We start from the raw sequence: 15,158 nt of genomic DNA on the forward strand, positions 1-15,158 counted from the left end.
GACACCCACCCGGGGCCGCGGCTGCCCGAAGGTAACGGAGGGACCGGGCAGGGAAGGAGCGAGGGAGAGAGGGGGGGCTGCGGGAGGGTTTATTCCCAGGGTTTTATTCCCAAGGGAGCTGGGGAGGGGGGTCCCGCCGCAGGGATGTGTGGAGCCACTTGTGGTGACACGGCTGGCGGCGACAGGACGGTGACGACGCGACCTCTCCCTTTCTCCAGGGATTTGAAGCTGGGTCAAGCCATGGAAGTGTCATTGTCGCGGCTCGGGGGCCCGGAGAAGTGAGCGGCTGGGACACCGGGGCACCGGGCTCTGCTCTGCAGCTGGACACCGGGACGGTCCCGAAAAAGCAGCACAGCCCTGGGCAGAGCAGGCAGAAAGCGGGGTTTGGCACGGACTGCAGGGGCACAGGACAATACCCGGAGGCCAGGAGCCGTCCCACCACCCACCTGGGGCTGGGAACATCGGCCCCTTGACCGGACTCTGGCACCCATCCGAGCCCGATGAGGAGCTGGGGCTGAATGTGAACCTATGCAGACCAGGAAGAAATACATTTTCCTGACTTTCCTTGCCTCTTGGCTCCTGCTTTTCTTCTTCGGAGGGGATCAGCTGCGCCGTTTCGCTCCCTTTTCCGGGAGGAAAGCAGAAGCCCGGAGGAACTGGCCCCGCTGGACAGATCGGTCCCTCCTCAAAAGCTTTGCGGACCCCGAGGAGCTGCAGAGGGATGAGGACCCTTCCCTGCTGTCCCCCCGGGAGCGGCGGGCGGCGTGGCTGAGCGCCTACAGGAGCAGCAGCTGCCGGATGGAAACCTGCTTCGACTTCTCCAGGTGTGAGAGGCACGGCTTCAAAGTGTTCACCTACCCCCAGGAGCGGGGCCAGCCCGTCTCGGAGACCTACGGCAAAATCCTCAGCTCCATCGAGCGCTCCCGCTACCACACCCTGAACCCCGAGGAAGCCTGTCTGTTCATCCTCAGCATCGACACGCTGGACCGCGACCACCTCTCGGGCCGCTACGTCCACAACGTGGATGAGAAAATCCGCGGCTTTCCGCTCTGGAACGGCGGCCGCAACCACCTCATCTTCAACCTCTACTCGGGCACCTGGCCCAGCTACACCGGGGACCTGGGCTTCGACATCGGCCAGGCCATCCTGGCCAAAGCCAGCTTCAGCACCGACAGCTTCAGGCCCGGCTTTGATGTCTCCATCCCTCTGTTCTCCAAGGACCACCCGCAGCGCGGCGGGGACAAGGGGTGGCTGTTGCAGGACTCGGTGCCCCCCAAAAAGAAATACTTGTTGGTGTTCAAGGGGAAGCGGTACCTGACCGGCATCGGCTCCGGCACCCGGAACGCGCTGCACCACATCCACAACGGGAAGGACATCATCTCCCTCACCACCTGCAAGCACGGCAAGGACTGGGAGAAGCACAAGGACACGCGCTGTGACAAGGATAACGTGGACTATGAAAGGTGAGTCAGAGTTGGGGTGGGAAAGGAGGGTCTGGGGTCATGGGACACCCCACAAACGTTCCTGCCTCTCTGTGGGGTGCAGCCTGTGGCTGCTGGACCTCCAGAGAGGGAAGTTTTGGGTTCTCCTGGAATGGATTTCACTGCACAGTGGGGAGCGAGGCGCTGACTGCTCAGGGCTTTCCTGCTCTGTATTAAAGTTGGAGTAATCTGGCGAGAGCAGCTCTTATCTGCAATCGCTGCCACCGCCTCTAATACGATTTCCCTTTTTCCAAACGCTGATGAATGACGCTTTTCTTCTCCCCCCTCCCGCTCTCCCCCAACATAAACGTTTCTCTTGGAGATGAGCCCGAAACATCCCCCCCTCACTGGCTCCACTGAAAATCCCACAAAACTGGAGGGTCTGTGGTGTCCCAGTGTGGGCAGCCCCAGTTAATTGGTGGTGGTGGGTGGAGGTCCCCCTGCAAATGGACGTGGTGGCAGCAGCGTGTGATGGAAACACCGCTGGAAAAATTTGGGGTACAAAGTTCTGTGAGTTTGGGGGGTTCCATTCTGCAGGGACACGTGCCAGCTCCTCATCTCCCCATCCAACTACTCGGGACCCATCACCAGCTGCAGAATCAGGGCTGGTAAACACAGACCCCGGCCCAGAGCCAATGTGCAGGTCCCCATCCCTGCCTGGGGACATCCCCCAGGCACCCGGCTGGAGAGCAGATGGGGAGAGGCCACGTTGGGCATCATCCTCAAAGCGTCTTAGGAGGTGCCGGGAGGTAAAAGTGGAACTGGGGTGCTGGCACTGGGATTAGCTGAGGCTTTGGGATGGGTCATGGCCCAGCAGGGTCAGCACTTGCAGCAAAGTCTTTTTTGGGATGGGACAGTGGGGTTGGCAGGGCAGGGGGCTCAAGGTCAGCCCCAAGCTGTGCCAAGGGGCAGCGGGATGAGAATTCCCCCCCATCCGCCCACCCAGGTAATCCCCTAATGCTGTTTGCAAACACAGGGGGATTTACACCTCTCCCAGGATGGCTTTGGGCAGGGGATCGATGGCGAGCACGTGGCGGCTGCTCCTGTGTGACCCCGAGCCTCCTCCTGTGGGACACCGGGCAAAAAACCACCGGCATCTCCATGAGAGCCAGCTCTGCCCGAGCTCCCGCGGGGATCGGTGCCCTCCTGCCCGAGGAGATGTTCCCAGGCTCGGACAAGGGGCCAGGCCAGCGGGGAGGGGACAAAGTGACACCCCGGCAGCCCCGGTGTGTGGGGTGGAGGCAGCTCGGGGAGCAGAGGAAGGCCCTGCTGGGGGTTCCATCATCCTCCTCATGCCCGAGGGGCTGCCCCAAACAATCCGGTTCTGTTCTGGGATAAAGGGCGGCTTGTGGCCGCGTTCGGAGCAGCCAGCGCGGGCTGGGAAAGGCTCTGCGGAGCCGCCGGTGCCGGTGGCACCGTGCCCGGCCGGAGCCACGGAGGGGCCCGGCCAAGGGGGAGCGGCGGGCGCCCGTCCCGGCTCCTGACAAAACAAGGAAGCCCTGACGGCGATTGCCAGGAAACCGCAACGCGTCAGGAGCGAAGTATTTCCATCGGGAGGCTTCGGCCCCGCAGCCCGGCCGGCGCCAGCCTCCCCACGGCGAGGGGAAGCGGCTCCCGCTGCCCTCCCAGCCCCGGCAGCATCGGGGTCACCGAGGAGCGGTGACAGCCGGGTCTGGCCGCGGGGATGTCGCTGCTGTGGTTTCACGGCGGGGTCTGAGCGCTGTTCGAGCCGCTGTCACCCCTCCGCTTGCACGGGAGTTTGGGGGTCAAGGTTTTTGGCATCCTTTGGAGACTTTGGGGAGGTTCATCCAGAGGCGGATTTTATTGTAAAGCTCTGTGCTTTGGCATCGGGGCTCGTTTCCCAAATGTGGTGACACAGCCTCAGCTCCCAGGCTGGCACCAGCAGGGTCCCACCGCAGGGACACCCTTCCTCCGGGGACCAACACATTTCAAGGGCTCTTTTTGACCTCCCAACCACCCGGACCATGCGAGTCCCCCCCGGCCCAGCCCGTCCAGGACCGGCTGCCCCTCCCCGCGGGCAGGAACAGACGGGGTCTGTCCCGACCTAAAGTCAATATTGGATTTTCCGGCGCGGCCGCAGGGACCGAGCCTCTCCCCAGCACGGCACAGAAGGGGCTTTGACAGCCCCACGGGCGAGCCCGGCCGGGGGGGCCGCGCTGCCGGCACCCACAGCACCCCCCGAGCGCTGCCAGGGCGGGCAGGGCTGGTCCTGCCCAGCGAGTCTGGGCACGGCACAGGAGTCGCTGCAGTTTCGGGCTCGGGGGTTCGGGTGGTGGCCTTGCTCTGGGTGTCGTCGCCGGAGGGTGGGAGGAGCTGGGTCGCGCCTTTGAAGGGCGTTGGGGTCCTACCCTGACCCCCCTTCTTTAAGGGATGCCCGGGTACGTCCGTTCATCACCCAGGAGCTCTCTGCTCACACAATACCAGGGATGTTCAGAGCCAAAATCAGTCCAAACCCATCCCAACCGTGCTCTGGGATGGCTCCACACCTGCCAGGTGCCAGCAGCAGCTCCAGGGATGCTCACAGGAGGGGAGGGGGCCACGCCTGACCCCCTCCCCATCTCCCACACCAGGTTTGACTACCAGGAGCTGCTGCACAACTCCACCTTCTGCATCGTGCCCCGGGGCAGGCGCCTGGGCTCCTTCCGCTTCCTTGAGGCTCTGCAGGTACAGGGTGGGCAGGGGGATGACAGGACCCCCTCAGCGGGGCCCGGGGGCTCTGTCCCAGCCTGCGGGGTCCCTCCACAGGCCGCCTGCATCCCGGTGCTGCTGAGTGACGGCTGGGAGCTGCCCTTCGCCGAGGCCATCGACTGGGGCAGAGCTGCTGTCGTGGGCAGCGAGAGGCTCCTGCTGCAGGTACCGGCTCCAGATCCTGCCCCACGCCAGGCACCAGAGCCCCAGTCCTAACGCCAGTGCTGGTGGAGCTCTCAGCTGAGTTTGGGGGTGAGCCCCTGGCAGCTGAGCCTGGCGGTGCTCCCGTGGGCAGATGCAGGAGGGTCTGACCCAGCCTGGGGTGGGGGTCCCACTGCAGCTGCAGCCCTGGGGCACCGTTCATCTCGGGGGGAAGGTGGGAATCATCTTGCAGCCACAAACCCTCGGGAATCCCGGGCCCGATCCTGCCCCAGGGAGAGGAGATGCAGCCCCACAGGGGGAGGGTGGCATCACAGGGGCTGTCCCTGGGGACAGGGACACGGAGCCTCTGGGGGAAGCTGAGGTGAGCACCTCGTGCTCCCCTGGCGCAGATCCCCTCCGCCGTGCGCTGCATCCACCCGGAGCGTGTCCTGGCTTTCCAGCAGCAGACCCAGTTCCTGTGGGATGCCTACTTCTCCTCCGTGGACAAGATCGTGCACACCACGCTGGAGGTGAGCCCCCCACCCCGAGCCCCCCTCCCCAGCTGCCAGGGCCACAGCCGGGGTGCTGGGAGCATCACTCGGGCCTCTGGCAGATCATCAAGGACCGGCTGTCTCCACCCCGCTCCCGCTCCCGTTTCCTCTGGAACACTCTGCCCGGGGGGCTCCTGCTCCTGCCTGACTTCTCCACCCACCTCGGGGATTTTCCCTTCTACTACCTGCAGCACGGTAGGATCCTGCCTGCCCCGGCTGAGCACGGCGAACCCGGGCCACGCCACAACACTTCTCCTTTCCCTTTCCCACCCTTTTTTCAGGCTACAGCCCCTCCAAGAAGTTCACGGCTTTCATCCGGGTGGCCTCGCAAGCAGGGTCGCTGTCCCAGCCCATCCTCAGGCTCATCCAAGCCGTCTCCGGATCCCAGTACTGCGCCCAGGTAGGAGGAGCTGGGGTCAGGGGTGGGTGCAGCTCCCAAGGATCCTGTGGGGTGACGGGGCTGGGTCCTGTGGGTCGGAGAGGGGATGGGTGGGTTTAGGACTGGAGGGAGTGGCTGATGGTGTCACCTTTGGGTGGGCAGAGCTCTGTCCGCAGCCCTCTGCGGTGGAGGTGGGACCACCTGGGAGTTTATCCTGGCCCAAACTGCCATGAGATGGTTTGGGGATGGGCTGGGCTGGAGCAGTGAACCCACCAAACCCCTCTGGCCACACCCGTCCTCCCCCTTGCAGATCGTGGTCCTGTGGAGCTGCGAGAAGGCACCACCCCCGAGCGGGAAATGGCCCCAGAGCACCGTGCCTCTGACCATCATCCAGGGCAGGAGGAAGGTGAGAGGGGAGGGATCTGGGACACGGGCAGGGAGCCGGAGCAGCCGCCCCAGGGCACAGCCCCACCTGTGTGTCCTCCCTCCATAGCTCAGCGAGCGCTTTTTCCCCTTCGAGGCCATCCAGACGGACGCGGTGCTGAGCCTGGACGAGGACACCAGCCTCTCCACCAGCGAGGTGAGGCTCCGGCTCCCTCGGACGCTCAGTGGGGCTGTCCCCGTGTCCCCACATCCTCCAGGGGGTGGGTGACCCTTCAGTGGTGACACCGTGCCCGTGCCAGGTGGACTTCGCCTTCTCGGTGTGGCGCAGCTTCCCCGAGCGCATCGTGGGCTTCCCCACCCAGAGCCACTTCTGGGACCCCGAGCAGGGGCGCTGGGGCTACACCTCCAAACGGACCAACGAGCTCTCCATCGTCCTCACCGCCGCTGCCTTCTACCACAGGTACCCGGCCCGGGGCTGCTGGGGCCGGGGGGCTCGGCCACATCCCGCCCCTCACCCCGTTCTCCCCGTCGCAGGTATTACCACAACCTCTTCACCGAGTACCTGCCCGCGGGGCTGCGGGAGCTGGTGGACGGGCTGGCCGCCTGCGAGGACATCCTGATGAACGTCCTGGTGGCCGCTGTCACCAAGCTGCCACCCATCAAGGTGAGCCAGCGGAAACAGCACAAGGAGACGGCGGCCCAGCAGGCAGAGTGCGGGGATGGAGCTGCGGGGACCCCCCCGGCCGCCCCCCCGAGCCCCTCAGCCCCGCACGGTGCCAAGGTGAAGGGCACGGCCGGCAGCCGGCGTTTCTCCCAGCGGCAGGACTGCCTCAACCAGTTGGCCGACTGGTTTGGCTACATGCCCCTGGTGTCCTCCCAGCTGCGCCTCGACCCCGTCCTCTTCAAGGACCAGGTCTCCGTCCTGCGCAAGAAATACCCGAGCCTGGAGAAGGCGTGAGGGTGCCGGGGTCGGGCCGGCTCCCGGTGTCCCGTTCCCGGCGCTCGGAGCCCTCCGGTCGCTGCTGCTGACGGGGTTTTACTCGTTATTGGGTTTTACCAGTGCAATAAAGGAGGGTGGAGAGGAGGGATCCGGATGGTGGCTGTGGGATGTGTGGGGAGCTCTGGGAGCTCTGGGAGCACCAGCTTTTGGGTGCTCCCACACTTCTGCCACCGGCACGCCGGGAATAACCCGGGCAGCTCCCCCAGCCCTGGGGGGAGGGAGAGTCCTTCACCTTCCCCAGGGCAAACAGAGGAGCGATAAGAGGAGTTTGTGACCTCCCTCCCTCCCGCTGGGTCCCCCGCAGTCCCTGGGCAGCCCCAGCACCCCATTGCCTCGCAGCGCTCCTCGGAGAAGCGAAAAGGAATATTTCAGCTGTCCTTCCTCCCAGCTGAATATAAACAGGGAATATTAAGTGGCCTCCAATAGCCACTCTCAGGCTGCCACAGCCCCGCGTCTGTCCTTGGCTCCTACAGATACCGGAGATAACACCCAGACCCAACATCCCCCAACACCCCCGTGTGCTCTGCTTTATTTTCCACACATGAGAAGTGCCCCCGGGACTCCAGGGAGTCAGTCACGGGGGGGCTGGCATTCCCGGCAGTCCCGCATCTCCTCGGAGTAGCTCTCCACCTGGATGGTGGTGGTGTGGAAGCGGAAGGCGCCCTGCAGCCGGGAGCTGGCCTCCTCCAGCACCTCCTGCGCGCTGGCAGCCGCGTCTGCGGGGGGAAAACCTGGGGATGTCGGGCTGGGGGGGACCCCGACCCTCCCCGCCCACCCCTGGTGACACTCACTGATGGCGATGTGCCCCGAGAGCAGCTCTGATCCCCCTGTCCCTCCCCTGGTGACACTCACTGTACACACAGAGTGGCTCTGAGCCCCTTGTCCCCCCTGGTGACACTCACTGATGACGATGTGCACCGAGAGCAGCAGCTCTGGGTCCTCCTGTCCCCCCTGGTGACACTCACTGATGGCGATGTGCACCCAGAGCGGCTCTGAGCCCCTGTCCCCCCTGGTGACACTCACTGATGGCTCTGATCCCCCTGTCCCCCCCGGTGACACTCACTGATGGCTCTGAACCCCCTGTCCCCCTCTGGTGACACTCACTGATGGCTCTGATCCCCCTGTCCCCCCCGGTGACACTCACTGATGGCTCTGAGCCCCTGTCCCCACCCCCGGTGACACTCCCTGATGGCTCTGAGCCCCTGTCCCCACCCCCGGTGACACTCACTGATGGCTCTGAACCCCCTGTCCCCCTCTGGTGACACTCCCTGATGGCTCTGAGCCCCTGTCCCCACCCCCGGTGACACTCACTGATGGCTCTGAGCCCCTGTCCCCACCCCCGGTGACACTCACTGATGGCGATGTGCACCGAGAGCAGTGGCTGTGCCGCTGTCAGCGCCCAGATGTGCAGGCTGTGCACGGCCTCCACGCCCCGCACCGCCAGCAGCGTCTCCCGCACCGCGTTGAAATCCATCCCTTTGGGGGTCCCTGCGGGGACAGAGCCGCGGGAGCTGCAGGGACGGGACCCCCGGGTGATCCCCCCTCCCCTCGGGGGTCCCTACCCTCCATGAGGACCAGGAGGACGTCGCGGAGGATGGTCAGCGTCGTGCCCAGCACCAGCGCGGAGAAGAGGAAGGTGCAGATGGGATCCACGTACTTGTACTCGGGCTGGAGGGGGTGGCAGGGGGTGAGACCCCCCCGGCACCGTCACCTCACCCCAAATCCCCATCGGGACCAGCAGGGCGGGCACACAGTCCCGCCCAGGAGCCGCTGTCCCCGTGTCCCCAGCACCACCCAGACCTTGAAGAAGATGATGTAGGAGGCGATGAGGACTCCGACGCTCTGCAGCAGGTCCCCCACGACGTGGACGAAGGCGGCGCGGACGCTGGCGTTGGGCTGCTCGCCGCTTGCCCCGTGGCTGTGGCCGTGCCCCGGCTGGTGCAGGGCCACCCCCATCCTGCGGGCAGGGCACCGCTGCCACCCCGGGGCCCACCGGGCTCAGGGAGGGGACAGCCCGGGGTGGGGCAGGGGTGGTGTGGCCGTACGTACACGATGTTGACGGCCACGGCGCAGGCGGAGGTGATGAGCATGACCCCACCCTGGATGTCGTAGTCACCCGAGAGCAGGCGCTGGGCCCCCAGGTAGACCAGGACCCCCGTCACCACCCAGATGGAGAGCACGGAGAGCAGAGCCCCCAGGATCTCTGAAGAGAGACCCCCACACACATTGCTGCTTCACTGCCGGGCCATCCCGAGCACCGTTCCGGGCTCCCCGGCTGTGTTTGGGCACAGCGAGAGCCCCCGGAGCTCATCCCCGGGGATGTTCCTTGCACAGAGGATGTTCAGGTAGCTCCTCTGCCTTGCTTTGTTGGCGGTGCCAGGACTTTGCCAGGGCTCCCCAGACCCCTCAGGGCACCCCAAAACCCCGTGGTCCGCGCGGGGGATGCTCCGGCGGCATCCCCAGGGCGCTGCCCCGCGTTACCTGCCCGGTGCCATCCGAAATTCATGGTTTTGGTGGGGGGGCGTGAGGACACCCAGAGCGAGAAGAGGCTGATCATGATGCTGGCAAAATCCGTCAGGAGATGGGCAGCGTCCGTCAGGATGGCCAGGCTGTGTGCCAGGTACCCGCCTGCGGACACGGGACACCGGGGGGACATCGGGGGGACATCGGGGGGACATCGGGGGGACATCGGGGGGACATCGGGGGGACATCAGGGGGACGTGGCAGGGGTCCTTCCCCGAGCTGCGCACAGATCAGCTCACCCCGTGCCACAGTGGGGTCCCCACGGGGTGTTTTGACCCCCAGAAAGCCAACAGGGCACCCACAGCAGGGAATAGGACAAGGGGGGCTCTGCGCAGCCGCTCGGGGTGACCCCACTGGGACCACCCCGAGGGACCCCCGGCACTCACCCACGGCTTCCCCCACCATGAAGAAGAGGCAGATGCCAGCGGCCAGGTAGAGCTTCCTGCGTGCCCGCTGCTGCTGGCCGGGGTGGCCGTGGGTCCCCCGCGTGTGGCAGTGCTGGCCACGCCGTGTCCCCAGCTCCAGGGCTGCCGCCTGTCCCCGCACGGCCCCCGCACAGGACCTGCCGGCCAAAGCGCTGCTTGGGGCTGGGGGGGACTTTGGGGGACCCCGAATGCTCCCCCCAGCCCTTTCCCCGGCCAGACCCCACTCGGGGGCCGCACAGCAAAGAGGGGACAGGACACCCCCATCCCCCCCGGGCACCCCCGTACCCGCCTGTGCCCTCGCTCAGGAGGTGCCGCTTCTCGTCGCCGGCTGCCATCCTCCTCCGGCTCGGGGGCTCGGCGCGGTCACCCCGGCGTGTGGCCGGCGCTGGTGGCAGCCGGTGGCCTCGGCTCGTGTGAAGAGCCGGGATTCGTGTGCAAATCCCGGCTGGAGGAGGGACGGCCAAGCCGGCTGCAAAGCGCCCGCGGAGCCTGCCCCGGGCTGGGCCCCCTCGGCCGCCACCCGGGGGGCTGCTGGGGTGGGGGGGATTGTTCTGGAACCCCCCCAGAGCGTTCCACAGGAGCCGCACACCCGGCCTGGGTGCAGCCCCCGAGGCAGAGGGGGATGGAGCATCCCCATGTCCCCTCCAAAGGCACGGGGTGATCCCCGCCCCCCTCCCCGATTTGGGGAGCCCTCGGAACCCCCCACTTTAGATCCAGACATGTGATGGATAAGCCCGGACCCCCCCTCCACAGCAGGGGCTCCTGTCCCCCCACCCTTGCACTAATTGCACTTGTGGCTCAGTTCTGGCCGCTGCCTCAGTTTCCCCGCTCGGCCCCTGCTTAGCAGGATGATGTTTTTGCAGGAGAAAAGCATTTATGGGGTACTTTAGCGTTTAGGAAGTATGTTTGTATTTATGGTGTATTTTTTTTCATCCAGGGTGTATTTTTGAGCTCGGTCAGCAGCAAACCAGCAGCTCCATGCCGAGATCATCCCCATTTCGGGGGCTGGCCCTGCCTGGAGCATCCTCAGCGTCCCCGTGCCACATCTCCAGCCCAGGGCAAGCTCTGGACAGGACATCCCATCCCCAGGAGATAAATCCTGCCGGGTGCCGACCTGTCACATCCCGGGCAGCCGGCCAGGAGCGGCTGCCAGCGCTGCCAGAGGTGCTAATGAGGCTGGAAATTAAGAGGTGTCCCTCTGCCACGCCGGGTGCTGCCAGGGACACCCTGATGGCACCAGCCCGGCAAACCCATCCCCGGTACCCACCGCGGGGCTGACGAGCCGAGAGCGAGAGGCGAAAAAGAAAATAACCAGCCAAAGCAGCAGCAGTTTTCTTTACAAAATACACCAATTTCAAATCCGTGACAATTATATACAAAAGAAGGGAATTATAAAACGTGCGGAATTATCCTATTTGCACCCGTATAGAAAAGTGTCCTGTGCTGGAGCAGGAGCCGGCTCGCCAGGTCCCTGCCGTGTGTCCCCCCTGCATCCCAAATCCGTCGCCGGACATCCCGTGCCCGGGGGCGTTTCTCCCTCGCCGGCAACGTTGCTGTGGCTACAGGGAAGCTGCCGAGGGAGAGGATGAGGAGATGAAGGAATGCCCAAGCCCCCAAAGCTCCCCCATGGGTGCTGGAGGCTCCTGGGGAGGTGGGTTCAGCCTTACCCATTGCTGTCCTCTCGGGCGCTGCGTTCTCTTCCACCTCTTCTTCCTCGCCATCGAAGTATTCCTCATCTTCCTCTGCTGCAAACAAGCGGCCAAAGGTCACCGGGAGCCACCGGGGAAAGCAACGGGTGTCACCAGCAGGGTGGGAGTCGGTAAAGGGGCACTGGGGGCTGAATTACCGGGGTCGAAGTCCAAGGCGTGGACGGCCTCGGTGAGGTGGTCCAGGCTCACGGAGAAGGCGTCCATGCTCTCGTAGCCCTGCTCGATCTTGTCCAGGCGACCACCCTTGGAGGCCTCCACGATCCTGGGCAGGGAGAGCACGGAGAGGTGTGTGTGTGTGTGTGTGTCCCTGTCCCCTCGCTGGGCTGGGGACAGTGGGGCACCAGGGCAGGGGGTCAGGGCATCCCCCACCCACCAAGTCCTGCCCGCGGGGTTTGGATCGTGGAGATTGCCCCAGTTTGAGCACTTACGTTTTTATGAGCTGCTTGGCGTTCTGTGGAGAGAGAGAGAAGGGGAAGGACGAGGAGGAGAGGAGGAGAAGAGGGAGGAGAAGGAGGTGAGCGAAGCCACAGCAGCCACCAGGTCGTGCCCAGCAGCGGGAGCCGCAGCGGGGAGGGGGCAGCTTTGGGGGTCTCACCATGAGGAAGGCGGCTCCCCCCGTCTCCTCGGCTGCCTGGATGGCTGTCTCCACCAGCCGGCTCGACTTCTCAAGCTGCTCCTTGTACTGGCAGATGAGGCTCTGGATGAAGGCGGTCTTGTCCGCCTGCTCCTGGGAGATGCGCTGCAGCAGCTCCGCCTTCTTCTCCTCCAGCAGCGCTGCCAGGGCGTCAAAGCGAGCGCAGAGCTCCCTCTTGGCCGCCTCGCTGTTCTCCTGCGGGGACAAGGGACAAGCGATGCCACCTCTGTGTCCCCCCGGAGCCTGCAGCACCCCAAGGCTTCTCCGCCCCATGGCCATGCCCGGCTCAGGGTTCACCCCCAGCTTTTCGGGGGTCTCCTCTCCTCCTTTCCTCACCTCGGTGCTCTGGCAGGAGTCCTCCAGCTGGGAGATGATGGTCTGGATCCGATCATTCCCCGCCACGAGCATGGAGATGCAGTTGTTCAGCTCAGTCTGGTGGGGGACACAGAGAAGAAGTTTAAACTCGTGTGGAGTCAGGAACTTCTCCCATCCCAACACGGGGACGGGCTGGGCATTGCTCATCCCCAGCTCTGCTCCCCCTCATCCCTCACCAGCTCTAAATATAGCCTGTCTCCTGGGCAGTCACCCGGGGCTATTAATACCCCGTGAGCAGTGCCGCTGTTATTTGTGACTGTCCTGGCTCAGCGCATCGCCGTGTCCCCCGCAGCCCCCCCGGGTCCCCCCCTCCACGGCACCTTCTGGCCCTGGAAGACGCTTTCCAGAGGGGCCACCTCGCAGTCCTTGTGGGCACCGAAGACTTTGCACATGGAGCAGGTGGGGACCTCGCAGGTGACGCAGTAGATGTTGATCCGCTCGTCCTCGTGCTCCTTGCACTTGGGGTGCTCCCCCTTTTTCAGTGGCCTGCTGGAGAGGATGGCACGGCCACGGTGACACCACGGTGACATCCACACCACCACTGCAGGGACACCCCTGCCACCGCGGTGACACCCCCACCGCCACCCCAAAATCAAGAGATTCTGGAAGAAAAGGGGCTGGATCCTCACATAATCCCACTGCTGTTCCTTTGGGAGCCACCTTTGCCTCTGGAAACCCCCGCAGGTCTCAGCTGAAGCCACCGTGGCTGGGCATGGCAGGGGGTGGCACTGGGGACAGGGGGGCTGCAGTCCAGAGGCGCTGCACCAGTGCCTAATTTTAGCCTTGAGCTGCCCGGATTTATTGTCACCCATCGTGTGACCGGGGTGGGGACACCCAGAAACCCCCGGGGGGTCCCAGACAGGGGGTGCAGCTCAGTTGTCCCATCCACAGCAAGGAGGGACATGGGGACAAGCTCTGAAACAAGGACAGACCCTCTGGCCCCCCCGGCAGCACCGGACACCTGCCACGTGCCATCGTCCCTGTCCCCATGGCTCTCACACAATATTTACAGGGGAATTTGGCCGGGGCCACTGCTCTGCCTCGAGAGCCTGTGTCCCCTCTGTCCCTACCCCCCCGCTTCATGATTGTACCCACTGGAGCCCCCCCAAACTGTCCCTCTGTCCCTTATCAGCCTCAGTGCCTGTTGTCACGAGCAGAGCCTGGATTCGCTCCCCACACCTCTTATCTCCCACAGAATGTTCCAGCAAGAGCACTCGGGGGGCAGCAGGACGTCCCCAGCTGCCACCACCCCTCCAGGGACAGCCAGAGGCACAAACCGCTCTGGGCAGAGGGGAGAATGGGCTGGAGGAGGAAGTTTTGAGTAGCAGGAGGAGGATTTTGGTGGAGGGAGGAAGATCTGAGTCAGGAAAAGATCACTGAGCAGAAGAACCCCCAGGTGGGATCTCTTGGGGTCTCAGTGCTGGTGCTGGGGCATGGCAGGGGGCCACCCCAGTGTCCCAATGTCCCCATATCCCCATGTCCCCCCCATCCACGGCCACCTGAGCCCACCTGGAGCACTCCTGCTTGTAGATATCGATGATGTTCTCCACCAGCAGGTTCCTCTGCAGCCCGTAGACTCCGTGGCGATCCAGCAGCACCTCGTGGCGGCACGAAGGGCACCGGAACCGGCCCCCCGAAATCAAACTGCCCCGGCTCTGCCAGTACGGGTTGGCAGCCTGGGAGGGCAAGATGAACATCGGGGGGCTCCATCAGTATCCCCACAATATCCCGGTGCCCCCCAGCCTGGGCGTGGGGAGGGGGATCCTCACCTGGAAGACGTCGTTGGCGCACTTGCGGCAGAGGTTGTGCTGGCAGGGCAGGATCACCACCGGCTTGCTGAACATCTCCAGGCAGATGGGGCAGATGAGCTGCTTCTCCAGGCTCTCCATGGGGCTGCCATCCTGCAGGATACCGGCTTGGAAATCCATGGGCTCCTCGGTGCTCTCCTCTCAGCGCTCTCGCTGCCGGCGCCCCTCGCCCCGCTATTTATAAATCGCCGCCTGTCACGCGGATCGCGACAGTCGGTGTCGGGTGTCGGGGGACAGCACCTGTCACACGGTGCTGAAGCATGGGGAAGGGCCGGTAAACAAGATGGGCACAGGCTGTCCAGGAGGTGCTGCCCGCCCGTGCCGTGGACGTGTCCAGACTGGAGCTGTAAACAGAGCCCCGCTGCACACCCTGAGACCAGCACGGACCCCAAAACAGCACCAGAGCGGGGGCGAGGAGGGGCACACACCAGCCCTGTGGGCATGGGGACATTGTGGTGGTTCCAGAAACCAGGTTGAGCTGGGCCAGCTGCAGCAGGGAATAGGATTATATAGAGTTTGTCCCTTTCCCCACCCAAAACATGATTATTTCTGGGGTGCACGCCTCGACTGCAGCTCCCTGCGTGCTTGGAGGGCAGAGGCAGCTCTGGGGAGACGCAGCCCCCATGCCTGGCACATGCAGCAGGGTGCCCCCTCCACAGGCAGGGACTGGGGGGCTCCTCCATGACCCCAGACCCAGCGGAGGCTGCTCAGGACACTCCCCACAGGCACATCCCAGCCGTGACCCAGCTGGCTCCGACACTGGGGTGCCAAAGCTGACCCAGAAACGGCCGAGGGGGCAGAGGGTGAGCACAGGAGTCGCTGAAAACAGCCCCGGACACTGGCCAGGGGCCAATGCTGGCCACGGGGAGAGCTGTCAGCACGGGCAGCTGCACCGGCAGAGGGTAACCCTACCCTTGGCACAGATGGGTCAGCATGGGGGGACAGGACAGGGGGGACTGCGGGCAGGAAGGGGTGCAGGGGGTGCCCAGGTGTGGGTGCACAGGGATGCACAGGTACAGGGATAAAGGGATGCACAGGT

General features: G+C 64.7%; 3 protein-coding genes across 8 annotated transcripts; 1 reads left to right on the forward strand and 2 right to left on the reverse strand.

The window, feature by feature from the left end:
• On the forward strand, nucleotides 1-6,733 carry EXTL1 (exostosin like glycosyltransferase 1). 4 transcript variants are annotated; one of them, XM_015648980.2, is made up of 11 exons: nucleotides 1-31; nucleotides 219-1,463; nucleotides 4,073-4,166; nucleotides 4,248-4,355; nucleotides 4,742-4,861; nucleotides 4,945-5,077; nucleotides 5,164-5,282; nucleotides 5,572-5,667; nucleotides 5,755-5,841; nucleotides 5,945-6,105; nucleotides 6,180-6,733. In XM_015648980.2, the coding sequence occupies exons 2-11, from the start codon at nucleotides 529-531 to the stop codon at nucleotides 6,601-6,603; spliced, it is 2,277 nt and encodes a 758-aa protein (XP_015504466.1). In that variant the 5' UTR covers nucleotides 1-31; nucleotides 219-528; the 3' UTR covers nucleotides 6,604-6,733. The 4 variants fall into 4 exon arrangements, with proteins under 4 accessions (XP_015504466.1, XP_015504467.1, XP_015504469.1 ...); XM_015648981.2 differs by having other exon boundaries at nucleotides 5,782-5,841; XM_015648983.2 differs by having other exon boundaries at nucleotides 5,074-5,077.
• Nucleotides 6,734-7,146: 413 nt separating this feature from the next.
• SLC30A2 (solute carrier family 30 member 2) lies at nucleotides 7,147-10,008 on the reverse strand. The gene is made up of 8 exons (XM_015648984.1): nucleotides 9,879-10,008; nucleotides 9,555-9,730; nucleotides 9,127-9,273; nucleotides 8,695-8,848; nucleotides 8,446-8,602; nucleotides 8,208-8,313; nucleotides 7,999-8,133; nucleotides 7,147-7,361 (listed from the first exon to the last, which is right to left on the reverse strand). Exons 1-8 carry the CDS (start codon nucleotides 9,926-9,928, stop codon nucleotides 7,216-7,218), a joined length of 1,071 nt encoding a protein of 356 aa, XP_015504470.1. The 5' UTR covers nucleotides 9,929-10,008; the 3' UTR covers nucleotides 7,147-7,215.
• Nucleotides 10,009-10,901: 893 nt separating this feature from the next.
• TRIM63 (tripartite motif containing 63) lies at nucleotides 10,902-14,290 on the reverse strand. Of its 3 annotated transcripts, none has more exons than XM_015649029.2 (9): nucleotides 14,081-14,290; nucleotides 13,821-13,987; nucleotides 12,632-12,797; nucleotides 12,273-12,368; nucleotides 11,898-12,131; nucleotides 11,731-11,753; nucleotides 11,440-11,564; nucleotides 11,261-11,338; nucleotides 10,902-11,163 (listed from the first exon to the last, which is right to left on the reverse strand). In XM_015649029.2, exons 1-9 carry the CDS (start codon nucleotides 14,237-14,239, stop codon nucleotides 11,153-11,155), a joined length of 1,059 nt encoding a protein of 352 aa, XP_015504515.1. In that variant the 5' UTR covers nucleotides 14,240-14,290; the 3' UTR covers nucleotides 10,902-11,152. The 3 variants fall into 3 exon arrangements, with proteins under 3 accessions (XP_015504515.1, XP_015504516.1, XP_015504514.1); XM_015649030.2 differs by having other exon boundaries at nucleotides 11,261-11,335; nucleotides 12,632-12,800; XM_015649028.2 differs by having other exon boundaries at nucleotides 12,632-12,800.
• Between the last annotated feature and the right edge of the window lie 868 nt (nucleotides 14,291-15,158).

The sequence above is a fragment of the Parus major genome, chromosome 23 (genome assembly GCF_001522545.3).
Source record: "Parus major isolate Abel chromosome 23, Parus_major1.1, whole genome shotgun sequence".
Taxonomy (NCBI): Eukaryota; Metazoa; Chordata; class Aves; order Passeriformes; family Paridae; genus Parus; species Parus major.

Coding starts and splice junctions, on each gene's coding strand:
- EXTL1 (XM_015648980.2), top strand. CDS start 529: ATGCAGACCAGGAAGAAATACATTTTCCTGACTTTCCTTGCCTCTTGG. Junction 4,167..4,247: donor GCTTCCTTGAGGCTCTGCAG/GTACAGGGTGGG, acceptor GTCCCTCCACAG/GCCGCCTGCATCCCGGTGCT. Junction 5,842..5,944: donor CCAGCCTCTCCACCAGCGAG/GTGAGGCTCCGG, acceptor TGCCCGTGCCAG/GTGGACTTCGCCTTCTCGGT.
- SLC30A2 (XM_015648984.1), bottom strand. CDS start 9,928: ATGGCAGCCGGCGACGAGAAGCGGCACCTCCTGAGCGAGGGCACAGGC. Junction 9,274..9,554: donor CATGGTGGGGGAAGCCGTGG/GTGAGTGCCGGG, acceptor CCGTGTCCGCAG/GCGGGTACCTGGCACACAGC. Junction 8,314..8,445: donor CCTACATCATCTTCTTCAAG/GTCTGGGTGGTG, acceptor CACCCCCTCCAG/CCCGAGTACAAGTACGTGGA.
- TRIM63 (XM_015649028.2), bottom strand. CDS start 14,239: ATGGATTTCCAAGCCGGTATCCTGCAGGATGGCAGCCCCATGGAGAGC. Junction 13,988..14,080: donor GCGCCAACGACGTCTTCCAG/GTGAGGATCCCC, acceptor TTGCCCTCCCAG/GCTGCCAACCCGTACTGGCA. Junction 12,132..12,272: donor ACTCCTGCCAGAGCACCGAG/GTGAGGAAAGGA, acceptor TTGTCCCCGCAG/GAGAACAGCGAGGCGGCCAA.